The sequence below is a fragment of the Eurypyga helias genome, unplaced genomic scaffold (assembly GCF_000690775.1).
Source record: "Eurypyga helias isolate BGI_N326 unplaced genomic scaffold, ASM69077v1 scaffold24625, whole genome shotgun sequence".
NCBI classification, from domain to species: domain Eukaryota; kingdom Metazoa; phylum Chordata; class Aves; order Eurypygiformes; family Eurypygidae; genus Eurypyga; species Eurypyga helias.
In genome coordinates, this window is record NW_010252473.1 from 36,433 (window position 1) to 60,741 (window position 24,309).

General features: G+C 37.9%; 1 protein-coding gene across 1 annotated transcript in view; it reads left to right on the top strand.

The window, feature by feature from the left end:
* The window catches only part of LOC104510233 (SPARC-related modular calcium-binding protein 2-like), a gene marked incomplete at its 5' end in the record, with an annotated part of 40,228 nt that extends 19,894 nt beyond the window's left edge, over window positions 1-20,334 (top strand). Inside the window, 4 exons of the mRNA XM_010152410.1 lie at window positions 13,948-14,050; window positions 14,976-15,223; window positions 17,132-17,175; window positions 19,938-20,334. Of these exons, the coding sequence (XP_010150712.1) occupies window positions 13,948-14,050; window positions 14,976-15,223; window positions 17,132-17,175; window positions 19,938-19,961 (419 nt within the window). The remainder of the gene's footprint in view (window positions 1-13,947; window positions 14,051-14,975; window positions 15,224-17,131; window positions 17,176-19,937) is intronic.
* Window positions 20,335-24,309: the final 3,975 nt, after the last annotated feature.

Here is a 24,309-nt window from a genome sequence, read left to right on the forward strand (position 1 = left end):
AGAAAAGCAGGAAGAGTGCTTCTGAAAAAATATGATTGATGCATCTTATGCTGCATACATATCAAAGGACTACTTTCTGTATACAGTAAGAGGTTTTTTTTCCCCCTGCAAGCCAGGACACTTTGTTAATTAAGGCCTTTTGGTAAATATGTCTCTTCCTCCTTAATCTTTTAGTGGAATCCAAGTTTTCCTATCTGCTTGTGCTATGCATACTTCTGCATAATTAGAACACCAAATGGGTTGTAGAGGTTGGGATTATCTAAACTAAGTAAACAACACCTACACAGAGTTCATGCTCTAGAAGTCATTGACGTTGCCATATCGATTTGAACCAAAGCCATGGATAAAAATAATTAATATTAGATATACAATCCCAGTGTCATATTTTGAAAGGAAGTATGTTTCTTTGACTGAACTTAGTCTGGTTCCTACAGACTCAAAAGAAGCAGCTTTCTCTTATTGAAAAATGACTTTGTTTCCTGAATTACTTTCATTTTTACTATTTTTTCATGAAACTGCAATGAATTCCTATTGTGAGCTGAGCTAATGTTATTTTTTTGCAAACAAATATCCCTTGTTCTTGCTTCTTTTCCCTTGTTCTTCCTTCCCTTTTTCTTTTCCCTTGTTCTTGCTTCTTGACTAAAAAAAAAATCAAGGCAAACAGAGCCACAACATCTGTGTCTCACATGTTTACAAGCCCATTTCATTCATTCTATGAGCTGTGCAGAATTTATATGTAGCATTTTGTTCACTAGATGTGTTTGTTCAATAGGAAAAGTTTAATCCAATAGGGATTACAAAAAGATCACTCATTTGAAGTTCCTATAAGAACCACACTTCTTAAGACAGGTATTTTGACCCTTGTATTAACAGGGTGCGCAGTTCTGTTGGAGCCAAGCTCGTGGTTCAAGACATGCATCACACAACTTATTGCAAACTTGGCAACTGAATCAAGGAAAGAGATGAATGTGCAGTGCAGTGGCTGGACATGTCAGGTCCAGGAATCAGGCTTTAATTTATGGCTCCCTGTATGGCTTGGTAAAAAAGAAGGCACACTGCTGTGGTGCTGGCATTTCCGATGTTTAGAAAAACAGGGCCCACTGTTCATTGCAAGTTGTTTTGACTTTTGAAGTTCATTAATTTCTCTGACATAGGCAGGTGGCTTGGTGAAACTAGGGTTATTTGGGAAAGCTATTTACTCTTCTGGGAGAGTAAAAACTGTATGGTTTATTCTACAGTGAAACCTTGTTTTGTCAAATTCCTCAGCTGCTTTAGCTTTAGGCTTGGAGACCTAGCTAAGCGTGCGGGTGAATGCTTTGTTGTTGCTAGCTCTCATTCATATCTGGCTGTGGGGTATCTTGTGGGCAGGCTTCACTTGATAGTCGCTTCTTGTAGAAAGCTGGGGAGAAAAGGAGGAATGTGAACAGATACACACTGCTCTGATTCTTTACAATCCACACAAGGAAAGTCACCCTGGGAAGCAGGTCAGAAAACTGGTTTATGTGAGAGGCATGCATTTCTTATCATGAAACTATTACCTGAATGAGTCCATTAAACCCAGACTTCATGTTCCAAATCAAACCTGGTCTTCTGGAGGGAGGGTGGAAAAGAAAAACACATTAGAACCACTGGATCTTACTCTAACTGTAATGTTGTGCCATTCTCTTACTTCAGGAAGATATAGCTGATATACAGAAAGTGAGCTCATTGTGGGGTACTTTGAATGTCTTGATGCTGAAGGTTTCCCTCCTCCTAAAATTAATTTCAGAAACTGTTTAACTGTGCAGAAAGAGAATGGCACCTTGTGTGCCTTAAATCTCAGATGGCACTCGTAAGTGGGCCCATTTTGCATCCTAATACTGAGGAATACATTTATTTTTTTGAAATATTTACTTAAAAATGTATTTTATATTAAAGTAGGGATTCGTGCCCTGTGCATAGGCTCAAGTTTTCCCTCACAGATTTGTTTTCTCTCTCAGTTGCTTGGCTTTAACACTTTCCTTTAGTAACATTTGTAATTTGGAGACAAACAGGAATTAATTGGGTTAATTTGACTTTGACCAAAACAAAATTTGAACTCCTTTCTTCAAAAGCAAAAGATTCATTCCCCAATCCCTTTAGCCCCCCCTTTCCTTCTTTGTGATTTATCTCTGTTTACAGAGAAAGCAGAACACTGTACGACAGGACAGATAAAGTGAGGACATTCTATACTCATTATATTTTCAGTAGAAACTACAGATAAATGCCTGTCATAAAAGAAAAGCAGTTTATTGTTAAAATATGCTTTGATAGCTAGGCAGTTATATTCTTTTGCACTGTTTCCTGGTAACTGTTTCAAAACACATCAGTGGCATTAACAGAATCTCTCAAATACCTGAGACATGAAAAGTGATCCTTTTCATGCACAAAACCCAGAAAACAGAAAAAGTAAAGGTCACTAAAAATTATTGTAAAACCTGAATTTGGAAATCCCATCCTCTGCCCTTGTCTTGATAGATGTTTCTATCTTTCTAAATCCATGAAATTCATAGATCATATTCATTCTGCTCCAGCAGATCACAGGCATCAGAAGAACACAAGGTACACTTAATATTACAGTTTTACTATGTCATGTCAATAAGCATAAAGTTCGGTGATGTTTTTGAAGGTACTCTGTGAGAACCCCAAATTCCCTTTCCATTTAAAATTTAGACAACTAAATGAAACCTTTTCCATTAAAAGAAAAAAGCTGATTGAAATGAAACTTGTACTTGTGTTGTGAATGGAAATATAACTATCAAATTCAGATAGAACCACTGAAGTACCCTATGCTTTTTGTTGCCCCCATGAATGTTCTTTCCTATTTTTTTTTCTCTTTCCATGATGTCTGAATGTTTGATTCCTTCCAGCTCCCCTGTTTTTCCAGTGTGCTCTGAATTCAACTTTGTTCTACTGGAAGCTGTATTGTCTATCCTCTTTATGTGTCTTAAGGGAAACATTTATCTTGAATAATAGACAAGTTAAGTACTCAATTTTAAACTGAATGTATTTAAAACTAGAAAATAAAATCCAACAGATTTAATGAGTTCCTATATCAAACAACAGGCTTCTCTTGTGTATATGCACTGCTGAAAAAATATGTAAACAGTGGCTTATAGTATGGCAGAATGATAAAGTGCTGCTTAAGCATCAATTCCCACAACTCTATTGTTTGTTAAGGCAGAAAACCTTGGGTCCTAAACATGTGAGGCAAAAACCTTATTTACTGAGAATTTGACTCTTGAGTCTACAAAGTGCAGTGGCCTTGAGCCAGCAAAGCACTGAAGCCCATGCTTTTCTTTAAGCACATTATTTAATTTAGTGAGAGCACTCTGTTGACCTGCTTGCCAGGCTTTTTGAAATACGTTGGTAGCATTTCTGTAGACCACGAAGGATTAAGCCCTAACTTAAAGAACGTGCTGTCCAGTCTAATGTTGTTGTTATTTTTCTGAAGAAAATGTTTTAGTATAGCAATAGGCACTCTCTTTGTTCTGAAGAATTTGTTCACAACAAAAGGAACCCTTCTGTGGACACACAATAGGTCGATGATTAGAGCACTCAACTGAAGAGGAAAGGACCTAGGTTCAAATCCCTGATCCAAACCAGACAGAGGAGGGAATTGAACCTGACGCTCTGGTGTCAGAGATTAGGGTACTCCACTGGGATAACAGCAAGCCAGGTTTCAACTCCCTTCTCTGTCTGGTTTGGATCAGGGAGCTGAAACTCAGTCTCCCCCATCTCAGCTGCGTGCCCTCATCACCAAGCTATTTGGCCAAGATGGGATGGGGTGTTTTGTTCTTAAAAAAAAAAAAAAAAAGCTCAATCTGCACCAGCCTAAATTCTAAATTACCCAATCCTGACACTTTCCACATGATGGAATTGTTGTTTCCTTGCCAGACCTAGAGAGAGATACTTCGTGGTCACATACTGAAAACGCCAGAAGCAATAGGAAGATATAAAAACCCTCTGCTTCTGGAAAAGCAGCTAAAGATGCTGAGATTTAGCCATGTTATCCACGTGGCTTTGGCAGAAGCAGAGAAAACAAAGCCACCAGAAACCTACTCATGTGAACTCCAGAGCTATCGCAGTGAACTAAAGTTCTTTGTGGAGGAGAATGGGAGTGGAAGATTAACCTTCTGTCAATGTCAGTGCTGTCAGAGGTGTCTGTGTCAGAGCACAGGCTGTCCACGTGGGTTCACTTGAAACTTTAAGCAACGGTTTCCCCACTGGTTTACATTCCTCTCTTCTCTCTCTTGGCTTTCTACCTGGTTCTCTCTAATTATCCATGCTTCTTTTCCCCTTTCCCTACCCTGACCATGTATTCATGTCCTCCTTCTGCCCACAAAGTTGTTCTGTCTTATGCTTTGGTCTTTGGGATGGCACACATAGTTGAACCCTGCTGCAAAACCTTCTGTGAATGAATGTGTTTATATCAGTTGACAGAAATGGATGGATTTAACTGTTTATCTTGTCCTGGCAATCCACACACACATATTGAATTTCTTAATCTAATCCCAGGCATTTTTAAAGGTTTAAGGATCTTTATTTTCTGATTACCTTCTCTTCTGTCTTCTGATTTTAACCAGCAGATCACCTATTAATTTTTGACAATATCTAGCATGTGAACCCTTTTATAACTATCTGCAGAGGGCTCAGTTTACACTGGTGATATAAAGTTCATGGACTGAAAGTCCGCGTCTGTTGGACTTCGCAGTGCTGGGTACCTCCAAGTATGAAGTGTGGACCTCTATTTCTGAATAAGAGTTCTTTACATTCATTCACTTGAGATGGAAAATGACTGCTGTTTACTAAATCAACATTAGTGTGCATATTTATACCAAAGAAGTATTCACAGGAGAATTAGAATGGAAATGTGGGTGTATGAATTATAATCAGAGTCATTATTTCAGTTCCATTCACCAACAGGCAAGCACTTACTCTTGCTAAATGCATGGCTGGAAATCAGTTTATTATACATGCACAAGAGGGACACAGTTTTGCTGGGTATGAGCATTTGGCATGCTGCTGTACATTCAGACTGTACTTTCCCCTATCCCCTGCAATGCCCAGGGCACAAGGATATAATGTGATGGCTTGTTTCCCTCTCTTTCCATTTATGCAGAAGCAGGCAGCAAGATGCATGAGAAACTCCTTCATGTGTTGCTGTGTTATCAACAAATGAGATTTCATGGCCTGTTCCAGAAATAGGACATGCGTGCTCCTATAATTATGTACACATGCTGAGTACTCTTGCAGCAGTCCATGTCATGTCAGCTTGTGTATAAAATGAGTTCATGTTATTTGCAGACCAAGCCTGACTGCTGGAGGGGTATGGTTGGGTATTTCTCTGTCTCTTTGCTTCCTCTTGAGTCCCATGGTCAGTAAGCCTGAGACAGTTTTCCCTTTTCAGTAGCCTCTCTCCTCTGCCATATCAGGTATTACCTGCTACTACCAAGTGAATGAATCTGGCAACTTGATTAGCATTAAACTCCACAACCTCTGCTGAAGTTGACAGGGTGAGGTTCTTCACAAATACAAGGAAATCCAGACCTTGTCCTGGCTGCAGGATATTCCTAGCTGGGTTCCGGACCAAATGCAGGACGTGTAGCCCATGAGGAAAACAGACCACACTGTACACAATGAAACTAGCAGACAGTGCAGTGGTCCAGTGACGAAACTGTCCTCATAATCCATAATGGAGTGCTATCATGTAATTGGATCTCCGTGCTGTAAAACGACCCAAGGCACTTTGTAATCAAACCACATGCTGTAAACTATTTTACATGAAGTCAGCTGCATTGCATCCTTCCTGGCAGACACTTTAGAACCATAATTACATTCATCTCCATCTTTAATTTACTTCATTGTGCTTCTGTCATTGCAGGATCTTTGCTACCAAGTGCTATGTGTTCATTTCCTCAGTGCTTACTGTAAATTGCAAAATAAGGGTGACATGATTAACTCTGAATTGCCCTGCTTTTTGTGGGATGAAGTCAAGCTCATCATTACTTGAACATTAGTTTATTGTGGTTTAATGAGGTACACACTATTATGTTTGGCTTGGGGAATCTATTCCAAGTAGAGGTCAATTTGCAAAGAAATTTGGTTTGGAAACCTGCTGTAGCTAGAGATCTCTCCCTGTGTCAACCCTAGAGAAGTAAGCTGGGTAATGGCAAATTAGGAGTGGATCTTCATTTTAAAATTAAATGAATAGTGTCTAATTACTAAGGCCTGGGCCTTCAGTCTGTCATAGTATGCCCATATCCTTCTGCAGGAACTAAGGGTGTTTTTTCTGCATAATAACATACTCTGTAAAAGCGTCATACTGAGCAATTGTAAGGCTCTACTTATGCTTTTATATTAGTCATTTTACAGCTTTTTTATTTAACACAGGATGAGCCAGTGAGATTTGAAATGGTATTTGCAGATGAAGTCTGTCATGTTTAATGGAAAGTGTCTACAGAGGTAACACAACTGCCGATCTCAAATTAAATACTGCATAAAGAGAGAGATATTTTTGTGATGCCAGTTCCCAAGGACTGTTTCATTCCACAGTGTTCAAGTAATGCTTTAATGTTTCTTGCTGACTCTTGTTTCATTTCAGTTACTTCCACAATTTCCATTTTACAAACTTCTTTTAATCACTGCTGTAAAAACTCATTCTGAGTTAAAATTCAGTATATAGTTAATGTTCCAAGAAATGGCCATGCCTGCCTCCCCTTATTCCCAGCTCCCCTCTGTGCTGGAAATACAATCTAAACCTTTCATTTGCCAGTTATGGGAGGGAGAAAAAAATAACCAGACAAAACTGTGGAAAAGTTGTATCCTAATTCAAATTCAGCACTTTTAGGAATCTGTATAAGCAAAATAAAGTATAGATAAAAATTCTGATACTTCGCCTGCCTGCTTGCAGTATAGCTCGATCTTCAGCCTCCTTTCCTCTCCTGCCTCACCCATCACCTTTCCATCTCATCCTATATCATCCAACAGTATGCATTGTGACCTTGTAGCAGTGACTTAGCTTAGTAATTGCTGGTTCTGCTACCACTTTCATTTCTAGCATAGAGAGACACCGAGTCACTCTATCTGTGGGATTCCCAATTTGTGAGACACAGGTTGGAGTTGCTCTGTACTATCTACATTTGGATTATTAAAAAAAAAAAAAAAAAAAATTTCAGAAGCGCATTTGAAAAAATCCATCATGTATGTGACACCTTTTGAGGGACTGAAAGGCACCTTTAAGGAGTAAAGGCCTTACATCTTCATCCATCCTGTGTTATGAAAGTGTAAGAACCACAGACTGACATGAAGGTTCTGCTCTGCTCTCCAAAAACCTTGTGTCACTTTGTAGGCAGGGACTCTTCAAAAATAGCCCTTACATGAATGTGTGCTGCTGGACTGACAGCTTCTAACTCAACTCTGAATTTCCTTCTTTTTGCTTTAATGACCATCGGTTCTTAATATCTGAATAGAGAGCTTTTTTGTGGCTTTAGCTGAGACTGGATCCTTTTGGGATCTTCATCTGATGCCTCCAATGGTAAAAGTCTCAGTAAGAGATATCCAGAAAGGTTAAAATCAACAACGGTTTTTAGAAGAAGCTGTTTTTCATGAACATTCCCAAGGAGCAGGCTGCTTAGATTAATTAACTAATGTAAAAAACATCCCCACTAAGCAAGTCCCCACAGTTCAATTTTTCCAGCAGGAGACCAGAATTATGCACCTTATTTCTGAGGTCACTTCCATAATTGCAACAACATACATTTTTTGTAATAGCTTTTCCTTTTTAATGGATATTTAAATGGAGGTAATTAAATATGGTTATTTCATACCTATCTCCTGAGAGGAAACATAACAGCATGATGAAAATACAAGTGAATTGGAAGTAATAAATGTCTACTCAAAAGGACTGCATTTTGACTCTGTAAGTAATACCAGTTGTTAATTGTTAAGACTCTCAGAGTGATAATGTTGAGATTCAGACACCTGCCATACCATACCAAACTGTGTTCCACAACACTTCAGTTTAATAAGTTATTCCACAACACTTCAGTTTAATAAGTTATTCTTGAAAGTGTTACAGCTTTCGGAAGTACTAGCTGTGTATCTCAGAGATGGGACAGTCACGGAATGTGGTGTGTAAAGCAGAAGTATAACCTCTTGAAAATCAGACCCAGTTGCTTTTTTCTTCTGGACTTTTTTGGGCCGTTTTCTCATTCTGAAACTCATCTCTCTGTGCCCTAATCAGTGGGCTGAATTACTTGTGTCATGGTGCCAACACTTCAGACAAATATGTTGTGTTTCTTACACTGGAGCTGGACCAAATGCCTAAATTGCGGGTCATGTTAAATGTAAGGCGACAAGCCTCTGTAGGTTAGGACTTTGCATTGGCAGAGGTTGAACCTAAATGCTGAGAATTTCAGATTCTTCTCCACATACTGAAATATCTTTGACCTCCAAACATGGTGTATAAATTGCAAGACAGTGACTACCTTATAAAAATACCAGCTGTGTTGTGTCCAGTTAGGCAGCTAAGGAGCAAGACCTCCTTATCAACTGAGTTTTCAAAATTCTTCCTGTTCCCAGTCAAAACTAGAAAGGTAAGAGTCTACAAGAGAACATTTTAAAAGCCCAAATAAGGTTGACAGACCTTTTAAAGTTCTGCTTTGAGTTTTGGATGGTGTCTGAGAGGATTACAGTGTTCTAGCTGTTCGATCCTGCCTGTTTTCCTAGTGACATCTCTGAACTTTTAGCAGCAAGAAATTTGCTTCTCAAAAGCCTTTCAAACTCTCATGGAAGAAAAAGCAAACTAAAAAGTGATCATCAAAACTTAGTCATTTCACATTGCCTGTGTTATGCTGCGATGTTCTGATTCTCCTTTTCTTGTTTAACGGTATTACAAGAACTGAAATAAATGTAATGAACTGCTTTTCCTATCACCAAATGGCCTAGCCTAACTTTGTCACTCAGTTGCCTGCAAAAATGTGGGTCTGCTATGAACATTATCCCCTCTTTCCACCACTTCTACCCAAAGAATAACAGAGTAGTTTGAGCCTAAATGAACGTTCAAACCAGCTACATATAGAATTCAGCAGCAGCAGTTTTCCATCACCTGGGAGAGTAAGTTAGCTGTCTGGGCTTCCTCAGTAGTTAATGGGGAAAGAGAGATACATGTTAAAGGAGATTGTGCCCTATTCTAAGAAAAAGTTTAAGGTAGTTGGGATGAATGCCTTCTGAATGGGTTCCTTTATACTGAATTAAATAACTGTTATGGGCGAGACACCACATTTCAGGAGGCTCAAGTTCAACAAATCCCACGCAAGGCGCTTTGGTATGATACGAATGCTGGGGATTGAAGGGTGGGGCCTTGAAAGAACTTCCTTTGTTATCTCTTTTGTTCCCCTCCCTCCCCCCCTCCCCCCCAAAAAAAAAAATTAGAACAGAAAGATCATTTTAAAATAGTAACAAAAATAAATGTATATGGAGAACTGAAATCTGCTTCCTGCCCTTCAGAAATAATACTTTTTTCCTGTAAGACATGGAGATCTGGGGCTACAAAGCAATGGATCTGTAACTCTCTTGCAGCTAACATCTGATGTATTCTTATTATTTCTTAAATTTGAGTAAGCACCGTTAAAAGAGATATTTGGCTTTGAGTCTAACTTAATTCTTTTAATTGGTAAGAATATTTGAGAGAAAAAAGAAGAAAAAAAAAGAGTAATACCTGAGGGTCATTAACATGGAGAGATGATAATGTCCTCAACCCCCCTATGTTAGAGACTAACCCTGTGAAAAGTTACCAGGAGGTGCAGTGAGGGAAAAACTGCAGTGAGCGATAAATTCATGGACTCTGTTGAGGACATGATTTTTAGTTTCCAGCAGAGTTACAAATTTCAGTTCACAAGCTCAAAAGCTTTGGAAGAGCTTTTTTTCTGTAATGGGGCTCAGGAAATCCTCCAAAAAAAAAAATGATGAGGGCCCTCAGTGTATCTAGACAAACACAAACTTGTGATTTATCTGGACCAACAGAAAAAAACTCATGAGCTATGCATATATGTGTGTATAGGATAAAAGTCCAAGAAAAAATATTTTCCTTGTTTTGCCTGCTCTCCCAGTATAACCAATATCACTGACAAATTTTGTTAAATTTTCTTTTCTCCTGGTATCACTGTGGTTCAGTGAACTCAAAACTGCAACAGAATCATGAATAGCTCTGATCATCTTGATTTTTGGTAGATCTAAACTTCTTTATAAGCTTTAGAGTTATTACATTTGAATGCACTGCTAAGCCTGATAGTCATAATACTCATATTAACAAACAGGGAATAAAAAAGAAGCTTTAGATTTGCTAATTGGAAGTTGTCATGTCTTTAATAACTCGAGTGACTGAGACAAGACAATTTCTTCTCTTGCAGGAAGATTAATGGAAACTCCCTTTTAAACTGATTAATCTTATCTATTGTATTCACACTTTTACAGAAATTAACAAAATACTTTTCTGCTCATGACTTCAGATGTGCTGTAAAAGATAATTTTTCAAAATTGACACTAGTAGATTATTATCAACCAAGCAGGGAGTTCAAAGGCACTTGGGTGCATATTTTAGGAGGTTTATAGACAATTTCCCCACAGATTTGGCTCCAAAATCCATCCTCAGTACTAATGGTAGATATATTTATAGCGAGACACATGTACATATGAGATATATAATGTATAATGACGATTCTTTGGTTACCTTTATATTATAGCTGAAATGAGGTGTTTGTATATTCCTGTCATTTGTGGTATGTATTTGTTGGTCTAAGGTTTGCTCTGGGTAAAACTATCCTTAAAGCAAACACTAAACTCTATGTTACATCTCTGAACCTGTAGGTTAACTCCATGTGGTTTCAACTTCAACACTTTAACAACAAATTATTATTTATGTAAGCTGTCAAATTCACACAAGACAAGCAGCTGCAGAAGAAACTGAAGCACATAAACCATAGTGAGAAGCATAAGGCTCCCATAAGAGACTAGTCTTTCCCTTTCTGTATTTAGTCCAGTAAGAGTGAATTATTCATTACAATCAAGCTAAAGCTCCCCCAGTCTTGTCATTTCATCCACAAGTTTGTTGAAAATTAAAGCTCAGCGTGAAGCCTCCAGAGAAATACTCTGAGTTAATAACACCTGCAAAGAACAGAGATTTCACTGTGAGGTAAATTGCTGTGTGATTACCCACACATCAGCAGAAATTATAATTGGGAGAAACTGAATATTTTCTCTGTATTTAACTGGTGAGGATTTTGTGGGGTGTCATTTTACGTTAAATAGTAGAGTTATAATTCAGAATGTTTCACAGAAACCGATTGTGCTTGTTTTTAACAGCAAGATTTCTTTTCTATGAGGAGATTTCAGCTGCTGTTGCAACTTTATGCAATACACATTTAGGAATCTTACTTAATCTTAGGAAAAATTGTCAGAGACTAGCTTTAAACTATGGAATTTTTTCCCCATGATTTCTTGTGAATTTAGAAGTTGATACTTTTGCCTACCTAGCTGTATCTCATAAATAGCATGCTAAGTCCTGATTTTGGTCTCTATATCTGTAGCATATGTACACTCAGTAGCTCCCTGGACAGCATTTGGAACTACCTAAAGAACACATTTTTGTTTCTTCCAGATGTTTCAGGAATACATGCATAACTAACATAGAAAATGCAGGTGGACCTCCTAAATCAAATTGGATATTAACATTATTATCTATCCAAAGAAGGACAGAGACAGAAAAAAGTCAAAATGTCTTGTCTCCATATTGTGTTGCATTATTATACGCTGAGGTATTATTGTCTGTGTTTTTCACAAGCCCTTTATCAATTCAGAACTCATGTTTGGAGCAGGATTCAGGCTTCTGCCTGATGACAGTAACACAACCACAGCACAAAGTGGATAAAGCTTATATCACTCAAGACAGGTTTTGCCTCTCCCTTTGAAGATAACCAGCTCTGATCCAGAGGACAAGTATCCTTGCTAGTAAGATGTAGTGCTGAGCTCAGTAGGTTGCTTAGTGACTTACCAGCTGGATGTGCCTTCTGTAGAGGGAACTGCCTGGGCTCTGCCTGCTCTCGGGGCAAATGTTCTTTTGTGATATGCAAAGTCATGTGGCTTCATTTAAATCACAATGCAGAATTTACTTACACTGTTGTAGTGTCTGAGCCTTACTTACCAGCAAGCTCTTTGCTCTGGAAAATATACTTTTGAATTATACACTGAATGCTACCAGGAATCTGTTGGTACAGTCTTCTGTCCGTCTCTACTATTTTCTTGCCACCCTTCTCATTTCTGTGCCCTACAGAGAAGGCTCAACTGCTTGTCTCACTGAATTCAAATTTAGGATTATATTCATAGCTGTTAGGTTGGCCTTTTTTTTCCCTTTCATTTTTCCTTTTTCCTTTTTTTTTTCCCCCCCTCGTTCTAATTTGTTAAAGGCTAAGGAAAGAGGAATATATCTAGGAGGGTGACAACTGGTTTCAGATGTCTACTTTTAGTGCAGTGAAACTTGCTTGAGTTAATTCTTGTTATACGCCTTTTACAGTTACTGGAATAAAATGTCCCTGGTGCCAAAGGCGAGCACATTAGAGACAGGGAACTCATAACTGCATGAATGTGTTAGACAATAACATGTAGTGGGTGCTGCTGCTGCTGCTATACATAATAGCTGAGCTATTCTTACTGCAACACAGCTAAGGGCTAATATAACACAGGTTCATTTCTTTGGATCAACATGGGATGTATTAAAAAGTAATTTGCTGGGCAAGATGAGGCTTTTCAGGCACAGATAATCCTACTGCCTACTCCAGAGGTCTCTGAGAAGTGTAATGAAATAACGAATCCCTACTGATTGACTAATCTTCCTTTTCCACAACACTTCAAAGCATCTCCCTTTTTCACTTAAGAACAGAACTGTGGGTAAGCACGCCTCCAGCACAGAATTGTCTGTGAAAGTCCTGTCGTGGGCTTGAGCTTCAAGCTTGTCATCTCTGTGTCACTGCATGTGGATCATCCTAGAGTTTACTTCAGCTATTACCGGGCTAGGGATGGACCTGATGTTTGGCTCAGGGCTGTAGGGAAGGGGAGAGGAAGCAGGTGTATTGTATAAGCAAACCTTGATGTGTCAACATCCATGTGCTTGTCAGATGAATTTATCTGCTCCAGCTGCACTGCTCTAAGAGTGGATCTTTCAGTATATATTCATCTGATGTATTATGTCTCTGAAATGTGCTGTTAGTTTCAGAGAAGAACCTTGTGGCATAAGGAGTATAATTATGAGGATGGTCTAGCACAACTGGAGGATCCCACAGTATGAACCAAAGTGCCAACTAACAGCATCCAACTGGGCTAGGTGTCACAGTGAGAGTTAAGCCCTGGCCAAGAGAAAAGTGAAAGAGACAAGGAGATGACTGTCATTTTACAGAGTGGAAAACCAATATATTGAGAGAATGTGTGTTGAGAAAACCAATGGTAGTTCACAGGAACAAAGGTGGAAATCTGAAAGAAGTACTGTACTGTGGACTTCTAGTCTTTGTTTCAAATGGTCTGTGTCATGTACAAACTTCTGTTGTTTCAAAGCTGTTCTTTTCAAAATGTGGCAGCCAGTATTAAGATAAAAATTATCTTTAAAGAGGAAAAATAATGCCCAAAATTTAAAGAAAGGGATCCAAGGCTTGCAAACCAGTTTCCCACTTGCTTGAGTTCAAAAGGATGTTTTTCTATTCCCGTTCTATTTTACAGATATTTATCTGAACTTAGATGCTTGTCTTTGAATTATGTTATGTACTTGTCCACATTTTATGGGAACAGAGAGTCACATCTGTCTCTAAGTTTGAACTATTGTTGGCATTTGAGTGTTGTAAAAAGAGGAAACAAGAAAAAAAAAAAAATCTGGTTTTCTAGGTTGCCCTGGGGCCAAGAAGAATGAATTCCTGACTAGTGTTTTGGATGCGTTGTCCACGGATATGGTGCACGCAGTCTCTGATCCATCACTGTCTTCTAGCCGGTGGGTTACAGATCCTTCTTGTGTGTCTTCAAAAAGATTCTGGCAGTGGTGAATGAACTGTTGAGGGCTTTGAGAAGTAATTCTTATTCTGCCTTCATAAATGGTAAATTTCCAGTTCATAAAGGGTAAATTTCCAGGAACGTGTCTAGGAGAGTTTACTTCAAAGTTACCCCAGTGGACTATATCCACTAAACAGGGATGCACTTGATAGTTGAATTCTCAGCAGTAGTGCAGTTTAGAGCTTATCTGTAGCTGCTGGTGCAAGTGTGTCTGTCTTCGTACTCATCTCAGGCTTGATGAATGTGTCCTACCTTCCTAATTCTTATTTTGCACAGTTGCTTGTAAAACAAACCAATGCTATCAGCAGTCATGGGTAGAATTAAAAATGTGTAAGTAATGTCAAACACTGGGTGTCTGCAGGTCAGGAGTTCTTACCATCTGAACTGGAGGTGGCATTTATTGTTATAACTTACCCTGTAATTCAATACATTTAGGTGTTTTATCTCTAAGAGCATCCATCATGTGTTGTAATTGGAGTCTAGGTATTTGGCAATGCTGACTGTTGACCTACTTCAGTTGGGTATATTAAGCATTTTAATGTGTCTGCTCTCTATGAAACTGTCTTTTTGTCTTTTATTTCTTACTTCTCTCTGTTTCAGGAAAAGAAAGGGGACAGCACTGTTTTCTGAGTATGATGCTGATCTCAATACAGTTTCAGACAGTCAGCTAAGAACAGATTTCACCCCTTAGTGTAAAACTTGGGATACAGTTGGTCAGAGTGAAAAAAAGAGGGATTCACTGTAAGAAGCTAGTGAATGATTTATGTAACAAAGCATCTGACACTGCTTTAACTATTCTGAAATAAAGGTATAATCTGAGGTTCATGTATCAGAATTAAGACTAAACTCCTTGTTTTCTGTTTCAGGGTTTCAGAGCCTGATCCAAATCATACTCTGGAAGAGAGAGTGGTCCATTGGTATTTCAAACAACTAGATAAAAATTCCAGTGGCGACATTGGCAAGAAAGAAATCAAGCCATTTAAGAGATTCCTAAGAAAGAAATCAAAACCCAAAAAATGTGTGAAGAAGTTTGTGGAATACTGTGATGTGAACAACGATAAGTCCTTGTCAGTTCAAGAATTAATGGGCTGCTTGGGAGTAACGAAAGAAGAAGGTAAAGCAGAAACAAAGAAACACCATAGTAAGAACCTTTTCTAACTGTCTTTTTTACTAGATTCTTCACAGCTGATGAAGTCTGATATTTGTATGTGCCAGAAGTATACAAAGTGGAAGAATATACCTGTCTATAGCTACTGCAGCTGCTGCTTATGGCAGGTGGCAGGAAAGCTGCTTCTGTGTAAGCAATTCATCACTTTGCTCCAACAGAATCAAAACCTTGCTGTTGATTCTGATCCTTAAATGTAATACAGCAACAAACCAGGGAGGATACGATAACATCAACAGTCATCAAAAAGCCAGTTTAATGTTATTACAGTGCTATGTCCTGAGTGAGCCGAAGTATCCTGAGCTGTGCTTTTTGGATTCCTGCCGGGAAGGAAGCACATTGTGGAGCTTTCTAATGACTTCTTATTTCTCCAGTGTGGTTTAGAGATACTGTGAGGAATGTGGTCATCTGTCAAACAGGTGGAACAACTGCTGGTAAACAGCCAGCTTACCTTGGTGCCAAACTGGTAGGAAGGGGAACAGCTAACTGCAGTGTGTAACAGTCCCTGTAGAGTTCAGTAACACAATGCATGAAAATGAGGAAGAATTAAAAAAAAAAAAAAAATTGTAAACACAACAGAAGTTCTGGAAGTTGTAAGAAGTTACAGAACATGAATACAGGCAAAGTGTTTGTCTGGGACCTTAGAGTGATGCATGAAATTATATGAAGATCACACAGAGATATAACTAAAGTAAAAATCACATTCACCATAACTGGAGATTTTTAATAGAACTTCTCCAAAAAAATGTAGTCAATAATGAGTACATTCATTTTTGGAAGGAAAAAATACCTCAAAACTTTGGCATTGAAAAGCTAATGGCATCAACTTTGGAAAAAAAAAAAACAAAACCAAATAATTTGATTGCTTTTCTAGAAATACATACTTTTAAAAACAAGAGAGTAAAACATGCTTTTGTTGAAATATCAGCATTCTGTTTTGTTTCTCCTGCTTGTTAATTAAAATTTCCTTTCTGATAATCTTTTTACTTATACAAAAGAAACCAATCTCTACTTTGCTACAGCCAGTGTGATATTTCTAGGAATCAGTGAGACCCCATGAACAGAAGTGTGAGAGCTGAGATAAGCCAGTTCTGTATTATTCTGTGTGAATCCCAGGTGTCCTGTGAAAACCATTTGAAGCAATATTAAGCCAGAGAGCTGCAAAATATACTTTCTCAGGGGAATGTTACTTGCTGCATTATTTTTCAAGGTCCAGTTTCGTTTCTCTTTGTCCCAGTGAAACTTGATTGACTGGAAAACTGTCATGGAAAACCAAGCACAAGAGTGAATTCCTCCTTTGCCTCCTGAGTTTGTTTCTGAAGTTGAATGGGCCAGGAGACTCATGTAGCTGTTTTTTTCTTTTTTTTTTTTTTTTTCCCCATGTAGATCAGTATGTTGGACTTTGCCACTAAGAAATTTAAAAAACAGTGAAAATCTTGTTGTTTTACAGATTAAATGTGAACAATGTCTTTGGCTCATAGAGCTGTTCCTGTGCATTATCTTTAGGCAAAGTGAATGCTTTCCAGACAGTGCTTGTCCACGCTTCCTTCCAAGGCTACATTTAATACTAAAGATTTAATGAGTTTGACACTGACTAGATGCAATCTGTCCTAAGCAAATGTCATACATGTCATTCAACTTTCATATAACTCCTTGAAAGAAGCAACACCTGTATTGAGGAAAGAAAAAAGTAGATGTTTCAATGAAAGATCTGAAATATTTGATCTCTTCTATTGAAAGCGGTGAAGTTATCCTGCTCTAAAAAAAATACCATTTCAGAATGAAGGCTTCAGTTCTTGCGGATGTTCCATATAACTTGCAAACCATATTTATAGCGTTTTCTTTTCCCTCCTTTAGCGGCCCCTAAAACCAACACGGAGAGCACTTCATCCAGTAGGCAGGTGAGTACTGAGGAGAGCAAGATCTCCATTCCTGCCTTGCCCAGGAATACCCTGATTCTTACAGTTTTATCATTTATCACTGCAGCTTCAAACTGCATTCATCTGCCATTTTGCAGAATTGCCAGGAAGGTGCCAAATTTTGACTTACTTTTGGTCTAAAGAAACCTGAATCAGTCAACCACAGGTGCAAAGTAAATATGCATAAACGCAAAGTGGATTAGGCCTGCATGGTATGTTCCTAGTAAAGTGTGAATTGGCAGATAGGTTAGTGACAATTAGAGGAGTGTAACTGAGCCCTCCTATGAGTCTTCTGCATTCCTGAATGACAGCATTCCCCTACACTTTTAGATGTGCATTGCTTTATCTTCATTTACCTTTTACTTTAACTGAATAGTTATAGTCAAAATATAAACACAAACCTACATTGATTGAAATTACTCTTTGTGAACAAAGCCATGCATTTCCCATGCCCTATGAAAATCTATACATTTCAGAAACCACACTGAATTATTACACGGTGGCTTTAAAGACCTTTTAAAATCTTAGTGTAAAGAAAAGAGCTGTCACTTTCAAATGCCTTTACTGACTGGGCAAAATTATGCTGGTGAACTAGGATTTGCATCAGTCTGCTGATGTATGTTAAAACTAAAATTGGTTAGGTCTGCAGAATGATTGCAGCAAATAAAATGTCAAGTGCCCTGACAACATAATCCATGATTTGTTTTTGAATCAATTTTCTGCATAGACTTGATTTTGTTTTTCTGAATAACACCAGTGTATGTCATTCATGGAGTTTTGGCTGCTCTAGGCATTCAGAGCTACAAAAGGCACAAAAGCAGAATTTTTAATAGAGGAAAGGCACACATTAAGAAGGAGATACTCAAGTGGAAGCTCAGGAAAAAAAGGTTAAAAAAGGGTTTCTCATTTGTGCGTGACTATTTTTATAATCATGAATCCTAAAGACTGATTTTTCTGGGCAACATGGTCACACCTTTCTAGCACTGATACATGGGTCTGAAAATGGACTTGTGAGTCTGCCAGTTATGTGAATGGTCTAGTGAAAGAGTCATCTTTGTACAATTCATAAAATGCAGTTTTGTATTAGAGAAATTAAATGATCAATACCCACACAAAAGCATCAGTAAATGATGAGTTGTTTTTAAAAATATTATTATAAATATAAGAACAGCTCAGGTATCCCTGCAGCTGGAAAAAAAGGAATTTGGCTAAAAATATCCCCAAGCCATAGTTGTAGTTAACGTCTTCCCATCTATCGGACAGCTAGATTAATTTGTTAAAGACTGAACCCAGGGTGAACCTCCCTACAAGCCAAGAGAAATCTTCCTCTCATTGTTGCTAGTCAATTTGTTACTTGCTTTATCTCTGATTTGTTTGATGTTAGGTTCACACTTCCTAAGGCAAGCTCAACACTGGTTGTGGGCTCTACCAGAGACCTCCTACATACCTTTGATGGAATATAAAATATTCTCACAGCTAGAGGGATGTGATAAGTTTTGGTTTGTTTAAACAAAGGTTTGTGGTCTTAACTTTTCAAGTTTCCCCCACAAATCACTTATGCTTTAAACAGGGCAGCCTGAAAACAATTATCCCGTCGGAACTTGAAAACATTCAAAGGGGTTATTTTAATTATATAATGGCAATTACTGGCACACGTGCATTACACTTGAAGCACGACAAGCCCTCTCCCCTTCCTTGTAATCTGATCCTGACTTGCAGAATCTGTAATAAAAGTGTCCTAGAGCATCTATGTTTTTTAATTTTGTCCAATAATTTTGCTGACTCAGCACCAATTATTTTAAAAGCTGTTGCTGACAAATGATAGCCTTGAATTAAGGCTGGCTCAGCAAACCATCTGTTGGCAGTTTCATGCTCAAACAATACAAGGCTGCAAATGCAGAAGGTGGCTTTCATCACAAAACTTTTCACTTGAAAGGAAGTTATTGAAAAGCAACTGGGCTGAGTTGAAGCTGCTCGAATGAAAGCTCCCATGTAATAAGGAGCAATCAGATTTGCATCACTCAGGAGATGAGCACTCAAGAGCTCATTTTCTACTAGTTTATTGTGGCAGTTCCTTTGTATATATGTTCGTGTGTGTCTAGGCATGTATTCCTTAATACATTTTTTTTGGATATGCGTACCTCTGTATGTGTACACGCACATACAAGCTCACTGAAAGGAAGCAGATATAGATGCATATACTCATGTGCTGAGTCTCAGTGGAGGTTGCTCTGAAAGAGTTCAAATACATGACATATCTGACAGAACTGGGGTAGTGGCCAGGTATATTTCCCTTGCTCAACTCCACCCTGTCCAACAAACATACACATATGTGCACACATGCTGTCAATGAGACCCAGAGGGTCTTTTGCAGCCTAGCAGAAAGTTTACAAGGCAACCATAGATTGTTCATAAGACCTTGGCCAGCAGCCCATTCGTTATACATCACATGCCATAGAAAGGTATATTGCACCAGGGATTTGCCCAGGCAGTTGCTAAAACTGTGTGTTTGACAGGTATAGGTTTAAAGAGGCTATAGTTAAATAATAAAGATGTTGTTCATACCCTTGTTTGTAGGTGCCATTAAGAGCTACAGGGCCAGGATTTTTTTATTCCCCATATATCTTTGTGCAGAACTCTTTTTATGATAGTAGCATGTGGACACTACTGAAAAATAGAGATAAATGTTGATACTTGATTACTTGAAAATATGATTAATGCAAATTTTTCCAACTTTCTTTCAGCAAGTTTCTAAGAAGCAAGGGTGAACACCTTACTGATCCAAGACAGATCTCTGACATGTGGGAGATTTCCTCACCAAAAGGCAATAAAAACAACTGTAGTATTTGCACTTTGTACTTAAAATGTAAATTCACTTTGTAGAAATGAAATATTTAAACAGACTTTTGTTTTTTAATCTGTGAAAATGTAATGGCTAGTTTTGAAAAATTATCACATACAATGTATGTGTATTCTTTTGTTGTCTTAAATATGTAAAACGTGTTGGAGGTGTAAAAGTTTGCATTTAAACCATTTTTTAAAAGATAGCTTTTTGGCAAAGAGTAGCACAGAAACCTGATTCTATGTATTTTGGTTTCAATAGTATGCCTTGTTTTTCTTAGTCAATACTGTCATTTGAGTTATGCTGAAAAGTCTACTGTATTCTCAATTTTGTCCAAGCAGTGTTGGATATTTCAGGTTTGCAGCACTGAGGGAAGCATGTAAATTGCTGTTTATTTGATTTTGCAGTTTTTAACTGAGCAGATTTTTCATCGGTGGCAATATTTTATTTCATTTTGGTTTTGTTGTTGTTATTATGCTTTCCAAAGATCACGCAATGAGAATGCAACCAGTAATGGATTCAAAGCAGTTATTTTCAGTTGGGATACTTGTAGAAAAAAGTATCCTTTTATCCATTTTTGAGGTGTCTTCCATTATAAGTTTTGGTAGGATTTTTCCCCGTTTGTTTTCACTTGAGTTATTAATACATCAAACCAAAAAGGAGTAAAATGGCTTGCAATGTCACACCAGTCTGGTTCAGCCTAGGCCTAAAAGCATGTTTCTGGGGTCAGTGCAAAGCAGAAGCAGAGTTTTTATGGGTCAGAATTGTAAATCTAACTATAAGGAGATGGGGAGGGCTAAACAGATTGTTCAACCTTTTGTTCCCCTACACCTGGCTACCCCCATCAACTCTTCAGTTTGCCTCGGGGTCCACGAAAGGTAAAGCTCAACAAGTTACAAACAGTTGCTGTCAGGACGGGCTATTCACATCACCCCTGCCTGAGGCTTTTTTCTGGCTGTCTGAAAGGATTCTCACAAGTTTTCATACCTTCTCTGTCATTTTTCCCCCCAGTGCTTTTTTTTGTGTGTGTGCCTGAGGAAAATAAGAACTTGTGGATGTGAATTTAGAGGAGGGGACCCAAGTAAAAAAGGTTCAGCTCTCGAACGACTGTGAGTTACAAGCAGCTGTGTTGATCGATGCAGTGGTAGATGGACTGCTGGCATCTAGGAGCTGACATGAAAAGGCAGGAATGTTGCAGCAAGAAGTGATTTTATTCTGGATTGTTTAAATAACGTGTGGGATCTGACATGTGACTAGCTAATCATCATAGCACCCTGGCTTGAGCTTGTACCTGGAAAAGCTTTTCTGCAAATAAAAGTGTTTTGTTTCAATTTCAACTGATGCTGAAGTGATAGGAAACACTGTATGCAGTGGAATTGTACCCCAGAAATTGTGTACTCTAAGCTTTGGCAGCAGGAGGAATCAAGTGTGTTACCTTGTATTTTTGTTTTAAAAAGTATTTGTTATTCTTTTATACTGTTAAACTTTGATGTACTCTAGGCTTTGGCAGCAGGAGGAACCAAGATGCAACCGTGTGTTACCTTGTATTTTTGTTTTAAAAAGTATTTGTTATTCTTTTATACTGTTAAACTTTGAATTTAATCTTCTCTATAGATTAAAGATCAGTATCTTATCAAACTATGCTGGTGCTTTTTCTTCTGCTACACAGATAGCCATGTTTAGAAGCAGGTGCACACGGTGGTGACTTCACCACTGCGTTGAGTTTACAAGAAACCTCATGACCTCACATTGTGTCCATCTTCTTTTCTTCCCTTGCCCCTTTACTGAATTCTCTCCTAAGGTTTTTCATGCCTTATTCATACCATTGCTTTCTCAAAATGGTGATTTTCAGGCCAGATCCTTTGTTACTACTGTCTCTATATAGCTTTAGCTTGGTCTTTTGCCTCTTCTCAGCAAAGTACAATGTGGCACAGATAGAGATCACACCTTTTCCAGTCAGTGTAAGTGTGAGGTTCTGGGCAACTCAACATGACTGGAAACAATGAGGAGAGAGAGGCAAACCCTGAGAATACTCAGTGCCTGGTTAGGTGGACACAGTGTGGTTAATAGCAAGAATTTGTAAGAAGCATCTAATTCCATCACTGTGGTCTTTGGAGACAATACAAATGTAGGAAATCAAGTATTTTGCCATGTCCATGGTTTGAAATTGCAGCCTATTTAAACTGTGAGGGTGTTTGTGGAGGCGAATTTTGACTGACCATTTGAATATGTAATGAGTAGCCTTATTCTTAGGTATCCAAAGACTTGTACAACATAGAGTCAATTAATGACTCTACAGTGACTGAAACATGAGATATTTCGTATTTGTACATATTTCCATGTCATCACACTTATGGTTCATTTCAATTTCCAGACATTATACTGGTTGGCTGTAAGCAGTACTGAGTTCTCAAAGTTCCAATTAGAGTCCAGATCCTTAACTGGACCACACTTAAAAGCTTGCTAAACTCACCTTGGATTCCTGTATCTCCCATATATCCACAGGATAGTTAAACTTGGATAAATCTTGGCCTTTCCATTTGCAACCAAGCATAAAAACTTTGATAGCACAAAGGAAGAACAAAAACCCCTTAGGCTCACACCACAGTACCAATGTTTATTTAGTTCCAAAGTAATTAATTAGTTCTAGTTTTTATCCTATTCCATGTGCAACAATTTAGTTTCAATTATAATTCAGTAATTATTGAAACACAGCTTATATTCTGCTTCTCATTGACCAATATTTGTTCGAGTTCCAGCTCTGAACAGATTTATTCAGAGCTTTTATGAAGTTGTTAGTAGAAGACTATTAAGTTTTAATAATGTTGATGTGTTTCATGATTTGTCCAGCCTGTTGCATCATCTATTAGTCAACAGGCCACACAGTGAGAAATATTCCATGTTTTGTCAATGCTTTGGGCAGCTTTCTCATCTTGTTCCTAGCCCTAGAAGTAGGCCAACTTCATGTTTCTAATTTTATATAAAATAACATAATTTTCAGTTTTCTTCCAAAATGCCTAGCTTTCAGATACTCATTTTACAGAACTGGGACCTAGACAATTGACCAGAATGACAATTTTTCTTGCTAATATAGTTTCAGACAGTAAAAGAGCAAAAAAGCATCTGTTCATATGAGTGTAAGAGAGAACACTTAAACTAAATATTCACTGCATGTAAGTTAAGGAATACAAGTACTTTTCTCATTTGGACCAGGTATTTGCACTTCATAAGTGCCATAAGTCAATGGACAAAACAGGCATTCTCAGAAAGCTGGAAGGATAAACAAAAATATAGATTTTGTCATGAAAGACATGTAAGCATGTCCAAGATTTGATAGATGTAATTAATATTTTCCTTTTACAGTAGTAATAAAAGATGAATTAATAGAGGTTAAGAAATCTTCCATGTCAAAGATAATTCAGTTGTTCCTTTTAAATATTTACACTAGAATATTTATATAGCTAGGTTACAGAACTTAGTGCAAAGAGTCTTGAATGCAGAAAGTGAAAGGTTTATTATTTTTGTTTTCTTTAGGATGGCAAATTAATGCCATCTTGGAGTGATTATTTTTACATTAAATAGAAACGAACTATGTTTATTGGTGTCTGAAACATTAGAATGGTTATAGTAAATTACAGATATAAACTGTACTTTTTATTCCATTTAATTGTTTCTGTTCAGATTTTATAAGTGAAAATATGCCTTTTGTTAAAAAGCACAAATAATACTTTTTTTTTTTTTTTCTTTAAACAAAAGCTTGTGGAAAGCATTCAGAACAACACAGTTCTATAGAATGTCCAGTGAGGAGGGTGACAGGGAGAGAAGTCTGTCTGTTTTTTATCTAGGTTAGAAATAGAAATGTGTGCAATATTTTGCCTTTCCTACGTTCATCTTCCCTATTTTGTCATACGCTTTTTCCCCTGACTGTTGGAGGGAAAGGTAATGAGAGTCCATTCTGTGCATGTGAAGAATATTTTCCATAAAATAAAGTCATCTGACCCATCCTTTCCCTAGAGACTCTCTTTACTCTTGACATCAACTCAAAGCACAGGATTGTTCCTTTTTACCAAATACAGAATTATTCTTTGCACCAGCATGGAATCCACTCTTGACTAAATGGGTACTTTATGAAGACAATTACTCACTCATAAAAGATTAGCAGAGTCTGTGGTATTGTAGATGAAGAGCTGCCATTTCGTATTAGGCCCAAAATAAAAGTTTATAAAGATTTGTAAAGCAGACTCAGTACTTGAAGAAAATCCATGAAGGTGCCC